General features: G+C 36.3%; 1 protein-coding gene across 1 annotated transcript; it reads left to right on the forward strand.

Annotated features, from left to right (window-relative positions):
- Positions 1–814: 814 nt before the first annotated feature.
- Positions 815–1,923, forward strand: LOC106966120 (olfactory receptor 51V1-like). The gene has a single exon (XM_015062195.2). The coding sequence runs from the start codon at positions 864–866 to the stop codon at positions 1,806–1,808; it is 945 nt and encodes a 314-aa protein (XP_014917681.1). The 5' UTR covers positions 815–863; the 3' UTR covers positions 1,809–1,923.
- Positions 1,924–7,383: the final 5,460 nt, after the last annotated feature.

A 7,383-nucleotide genomic window follows, 5' to 3' on the forward strand; every position in this document is an offset into this window, starting at 1 on the left:
CACTGCTGGTCCGAAAGTCAAATGGTACAGTTGCCTGGAAGACACACTGACAAATATTGTCAAAAGTTAAACAAATATGTACCATATGATTTAACTATTCTCTTCCAAGTTATTACCTGACAGAAAGTATTGGTTTGGTACTTTACAGTTTAAAATATCATTTATGTTATATAAAAAATAAGAGACAAAAACATTGTGAAGGTCAGAAAAAGGAGAAATCTCATACAGAATAATGAAATGCCTAAAAATAAAGAAAAATATACTGAAGTATGACTAAAAAGGGTAAATGATTTAGAGAGGGGTTAAACAATTTAGAATGTGCAAAAAAAGTTCTGATTCCCCTTCTCTTGGCTAAATTGTAATGTTCCCGCAAAGTCAGATTACTTTACTCAGTCTACTTCCTCTGGGATCTTATGGCCCCTTGGGGGTAGAGAAATAGTTGTGGTAACCAAGAGAAAAATTTAGCAATGCATTTCACATTTTACTGAGGATAATGACAACCATGGTAACAGTACACACAGGTCACATGTTATCTTCCTTCAGGAATAAACAGAGAGTCCCACAAGTCCAGCCCAAATCCAAACCCCATGGACCCAGAAACATCATTGCTTCTGCATAAAACCCCCTAGTCTCTTGACATACCTAATCACTAGTCCTGGAAAAGCTATGACTAGACAATGGATTTTTGCCTTATAGAATACAGAAATAGGTCTCTATTTTTCTGAGTTTACGACACTTAAGGAAATTGTATTATATTTTATTTTATTTTCTTCTCAAAGGCAGACAAACATTACTGGAAGTTAGGAGATCATAAACTAATCTAATTGTAACATCTCTGTAGAAATATTTTCAATCGTCTACTAATGTCTCCTATCTCTATCTTTAATGTTAATTGTTCCAGATTTATTCTCACTGGTTTTCCTGGCCTAGAAGTTCACTATCTCTGGATCTCCATCCCTTTCTCCTCCATCTATGCCACGGTTTTCCTGGGAAACTGCATGGTGCTGCATGTGATCCGGACAGAGCCCAGCCTGCACCAGCCCATGTTCTACTTCCTGGCCATGCTGGCCCTCACTGATCTGTGCATGGGGCTGTCTACCATGTACACGGTGCTGGGGATCCTGTGGGGATTCGTTCGTGAGATCAGCCTAGATTCCTGCATTGCCCAGTCCTACTTCATCCATGGTTTGTCCTTCATGGAATCCTCTGTCCTCCTTGCTATGGCTTTTGACCGTTACATTGCCATTTGCAACCCACTACGCTATTCTTCCATCCTAACTAATGACAAAATCATGAAAATTGGGGTGACAATCTTATGTAGGAGTTCTTTACTCATACCTCCGGTCATCATTCGCCTAAAGTTCTTAAATTATTGCCGCCCCCACATCCTTTCTCACTCTTTCTGCCTGCACCAAGACTTAATTAGAATGGCCTGTTCAGACATCCGTTTCAACAGCATTTATGGTCTTGCCCTGGTAATTAGCAACCTGTTGTTGGATGCAGTGCTCATACTTATCTCCTATATTATGATCTTGCATGCAGTCTTAGCTATTGCATCACGGGAAGAGAGAATCAAGTCCTTGCAGACCTGTGTATCTCACATCTGTGCTGTTTCTGTTTTCTACATCCCAATCATTGGTCTGACTATGGTGCATCGCTTTGGGAAACACCTCTCACCATGGGTACATGTCCTCCTGGGCAACATCTATATCCTTTTCCCACCCTTGATGAACCCCATTATTTACAGTATCAAGACCCAACAAATACGAAGAAGAGTCCAGAGATTGTTTAATTTAAAAAAATTTTAAGTCTTGAGATCAGATGCGAATTTATTTAAAAGTAGACAAGTGGAGCTCAAAAGGGGAAGGGTGAGTAAATAATTATAAATATATTTAATGACTTCTATTTGTATGTTTTCTATGTTACTCCCTCTCCATTTTCCCCACAACCATCGTAAGTCAGTGAAACTGATATGGGTTATATTGTGATCAGTTTTATAAATTGGAAAGTATATATAAAATGGGCTGAGAATCATATTAATGAATAAGGCAGATTCACTATTAAAATGTATATCTCACTATATCCAATTGAGTGAAGATGGTTTGGCATCCACTCATACAGAAAACATAAATTTTACTTATTAAGTAGTTTAAGTAATTACTAAAAGATCAACAATGATCTTAGTCCACTTCCACTACTCTAGGCAACATTCTTGTTTATTATTTAGACATTCTACCTGCTATACAGATTAGCCACTGTACAATATATGGTCATGTAATTGGATCATGTAAAAAAGTAGTGAGACAAACAGCAAAAAAACTAATCTTGGTGCCAGGTTATCTGCCAGCCAAACAGTCTTTCCCTACTCCCTTCCTACAATCAGTAACTGAACTAGGGATACTGACAAATAGTAAATACCAGGGTAGAAATAGACTTTTGTGATTAGTTTCTTTAATCATATAATATAAAACAAGTACCATTTGAAAATCGTTTGAAAATGATTCCTATGAGTCCATATCTCATTTAAATTTCCTGTCTTAGGGGCGCCTGGGTGGCACAGTCAGTTGAGCGTCCGACTTCCGCTCAGGTCACGATCTCGTGGTCCGTGAGTTCGAGCCCCGCGTCGGGCTCTGGGCTGATGGCTCAAAGCCTGGAGCCTGTTTCCGATTCTGTGTCTCCCTCTCTCTCTGCCCCTCCCCCGTTCATGCTCTGTCTCTCTCTCTCTCTGTCTCAAAAATAAATAAACGTTAAAAAAAAATTAAAAAAAAATAATAAATTTCCTGTCCTAGTTTAAAAAAAAGAGAAGGAAAGCATACAGTGTCACTATGGCCAACTGATATAAATATGTTTCTAAGGTATCTCACCATCAAGAACCTGTGGTAGATACTATTTTTGTTACATATATGAATAGTTTAAAACATACAAAAGTTAAATGATATGGAAGTAGTAGGTGATGGGATTTGGATATATTCTCTTGTTTAGTTCAAATCACATGACATTTTTATTCTTATCTTCTTTCTGTACTTTTTAATATGAAGTTTACTAAATGGTTATGCAGCCAACATAAAAATATTTATCTCATAATAAAAGTAGAAAGATCACCAAAGTAAATCATGGATGGTAAATAAAGCGTACATATTTGGACTGTTGGTATGTGTACATTTCCCCAAAATATTGTTGCTACCATTGTGTTTATACAATCTACTTAATATATGTAAGGTAAGTTTTTCTGAGGTATACTTACAAACAGTAATTCGCTGTTTTGATGTGCATGTGCAGTTTGATGAGTTCTGAAAAACACTTCTAGTCATGTAACCACCACAATCAAGATGTGGAATATCACTGTCACTCACAAAAATTCCCTTTAATCTCTTTGTGTTCACTCTTTACCCACAATCCCAGGTTATGGAAATCACTAAGTTGATCTGTCATTCAGTTTGTCTTTAAGAGAAGATCGTGTAAATTAAATGATAAAGAGTGTAATCTTTATGTCTGGATTCTTTCACTTGCAAAAATCCTCTTGAGATTCCCTCTTGTTATCTGTATGCACAGTTTACTTTTATTGTTGATTCTTATTCCATTTTATCACAGATAATAAGCTGTTTATTCATTTATTTGCAGATGGACATTTTAGTGTTTTACAGATTTGATTTTGAATAAAGCTACTATGAACATGTATTTTCTCCAAGTTAGACTTTATTTTTGATGCTTGCATCTTTACGTTGAATAATACAACACTCATCAAGTAATAATCATTATCATAATCACCATAAAAATAATATTTAGTTTATATTTACCAGATGCCTATTTTATGCTGGACACCATAGACACACTACCTTCATAGTCATTCTCATTATTGATCTTCAGAGTCAATCTACAGGGTAGACCATAATTACTCAATTTTGCAGATAAGCAACTTAAATAAAGGTATTTTAATTTACTAGGAGATAACAGTGGGGAGAAATAGTTTCACACCACTTTTACCTCTATTATTTCAATTTCATTTGACATCACACTTATTTTTTTAACTTGTTTTATTTATTTATTTTTTTAATTTACCTCCAAATTAGTTAGCATATAGTGCAACAATGATTTCAGGAGTAGATTCCTTAGTGACCCTTACCCATTTAGCCCATCCTCCCTCCCCCAACCCCTCCTATAACCCTCAGTTTATTCTCCATATTTATGAGTCTCTTCTGTTTTGTCCCCCTCCCTGTTTTTAATATTATTTTTGTTTCCCTTCCCTTATGTTCATCTATTGTGTATCTTAAAGTGCTCATATGAGTGAAATCATAAGATTTTTGTCTTTCTCTGACTAATTTCACTTAGTATAATACTCTTCAGTTCCATCCACATAGTTGCAAATGGCAAGATTTCATTCTTTTTGACTGCCGAGTAATACTCCAATGTGTGTGTGTATATATATATATATATATATATATATATATATACACACATTCATCCATCAATGGACATTTGGGCCCTTTCCATACTTTGGCTATTGTTAATAGTGCTGCTATAAACATGGGGGTGCATGTGTCCCTTTGAAACAGCCCTCCTGTATCCCGTGGATAAATGCCTAGTAGTGCAATTGCTGGGTCATAGGGTAGTTCTATTTTTAGGTTTTTGAGGAACCTTCAAAACCTTGAAGGTTTTGAGGAACCTTCATACTGTTTTCCAGAGAGGCTGCACCAGCTTTCTTTCCCACCAACAATGCAAAAGAGATCCTCTTTCTCTGCATCTTCGCCAACATCTGTTTTTGCCTGAGTTGTTAATGTGAGCCATTCTGACAGATGTAAGGTGATATCTCATTGTGGTTTTGACTTGTATTTCCCTGATGATGAGTGATATTGAGCATTTTTTCATGTGTCGGTTGGCCATCTGGATGTCTTCCTTAGAGAAATGTCTATTCATGTCTTTCGCCCATTTCTTCACTGGATTATTTGTTTCTTGGGTGTTGAGTTTGGTAAGTTCTTTGTAGAATTTGGATACTAACCCTTTATCTGATATGTCACTTGCAAACATCTTCTCCCATTCTGTCAGTTGCCTTTTAGTTTTGCTGATTGTTTCCTTGGCTGTGCAGAAGCTTTTTATTTTGGTGAGGTCTCACTAGTTCATTTTTGCTTTTGTTTCCCTTGCCTCTGGAGACATGTTGAGTAAGCAGTTTCTATAGCCAAGATCAAAGAGGTTTTTGCCTGCTTTCTCCTTGAGGATTTTGATGGCTTCCTGTGTCACATTTAGGTCTTTCATCCATTTTGAGTTTATTTTTGTGAATGGGGTAAGAAAGTGGTCCAGGTTCATTCATCTGCATATTGCTGTCCAGTTTCCCCAGCACCACTTCCTAAAGAGAGTGTCTTTACTCCACTGGATATTCTTTCCTGCTTTGTCAAAGATTAGTTGGCCATACGTTTGTGGGTCCATTTCTGGGTTCTCTCTTCTGTTCCATTGATCTGAGTGTCTGCTCTTGTGCCAGTACCATACTGTCTTGATGATTACAGCTTGGTAGTATAGCTTGAAGTCTGGAATTGTGGTGTCTCCTGCTTTGGTTTTCTTTTTCAAGATCGCTTTGGCTATTCAAAGTCTTTTCTGTTTCCATACAAATTTTAGGATTATTTGTTCTAGTTCTGTGAAAAATTCTGGTGTTATTTTGATAGGGATAGTATTGAATATGTAGATTGCTTTGGGTAGTATCGACATTTTAACAATATTTGTTCTTCCTATCCAGGAGCATGAAATCTTTTTCCATTTTTTTGTGTCTTCTTCAATCTCTTTCATAAGTTTTCTATAGTTTTCAGTATATAGATTTTTCACCTCTTTGGTTAGATTTATTCCTAGGTATTTTATGTTTTTGTGTGCAACTGTAAATGGAATCAATTCCTTGATTTCTCCTTCTTTCATTTCATTGTTGGTGTATAGGAATGCAACTGATTTCTGTGCATTGATTTTATATCCTTCAACTTTGCTGAATTCATGAATCAATTCTAGAAGTTTTTTTGTAGAATCTTTTGAGTTTTCCATATAGAGTATCATGTCATCTGCAAAGACTGAAAGTTTGACCTCCTCCTGGACGATTCGGATGCCTTTTATTTCTTTGTGTTGTCTGATTGCAGAGGCTAAGACTTCCAATACTATGTTGAATAACAGTGGTGAGAGTGGACATCCCTGTCTCGTTCCTGACCTTAGGGGGAAAGCTCTCAGTTTTTCTCCATTGAGGATGATATTATCATTGGGTCGCTCATATATGGCTTTTATCATCTCGAGGTATGCTCCTTCTATCCCTACTTTCTTGAGGGTTTTTATGAATAAAGGATGCTGTATTTTGTCAAATGCTTTCTCTGCATCTATTGAGAGGATCATATGGTTCTTGTCCTTTCTTTTATTGATGTGATGAATCACGTTAATTGTTTTGCAGATATTGAACCAGCCCTTCATCCCAGGTGTAAATCCCACTTGGTTGTGGTGAATAATTTTTTTAATGTATTGTTGGAGCCAGTTGGCTAATATCTTGTTAAGGATTTTTGCATCCATGTTCATCAGGGAAATTTGTCTATAGTTCTCCTTTTTAGTGGAGTCTCTGTCTGGTTTTGGAATCCAGGTAATGCTGGCCTCATAGAAAGAGTTTAGAAGTTTTCCTTCCATTTCTATTTTTTGGAACAGTTTCAAGAGAATAGGCGTTAACTCTTCCTTAAATGTTTGGTAGAATTCCCCTGGAAAGCCATCTGGCCCTGGACTCTTATTTTTTTGGCAGATTTTTGATTACTAATTTGATTTCCTTACTGGTTATGCATCTGTTCAAATTTTCTATTTCTTCCTGTTTCAGTTTTGGTAATGTATATGTTTCTAGGAATTTGTCCATTTCTTCCAGATTACCCATTTTGATGGCATATGATTGCTCATAATATTCTCTTATTATTGTTTTTATTTCTGCTGTGTTACTTGTGATCTCTCATCTTTCATTCCTGATTTTATTTATTTGGGTCCTTTCCTTTTTCTTCTTGATCAAACTGGCTAGTGGTTTATCAATTCTGTTAATTCTTTCAGAGAACCAACTTCTGGTTTCATTAATCTGTTCTACTGTTTTTTTGGTTTCAATAGCATTAATTTCTGCTCTAATCTTTATTATTTCCTGTCTTCTGCTGGTTTTGGGTTTTATTTGCCATTTTTTTCCAGCTCCTTAAGGCATAAGTTTAGGTGGTGTATCTGAGATCTTTCTTCCTTCTTTAGGAAGTCCTGGATTGCTATATACTTTCTTCTCATGACTGCCTTTGCTGCGTCCCAGAGGTTTTAGGTTGTGGTGTTATCATTTTCAGTGACTTCCATATACTTTTTGATTTCCTCTTTAACTGCTTGGTTAGCCCATTCATTCTTTAGTAAGATGTTCTT

This window comes from Acinonyx jubatus, chromosome D1 (assembly GCF_027475565.1).
Source record: "Acinonyx jubatus isolate Ajub_Pintada_27869175 chromosome D1, VMU_Ajub_asm_v1.0, whole genome shotgun sequence".
Taxonomy (NCBI): domain Eukaryota; kingdom Metazoa; phylum Chordata; class Mammalia; order Carnivora; family Felidae; genus Acinonyx; species Acinonyx jubatus.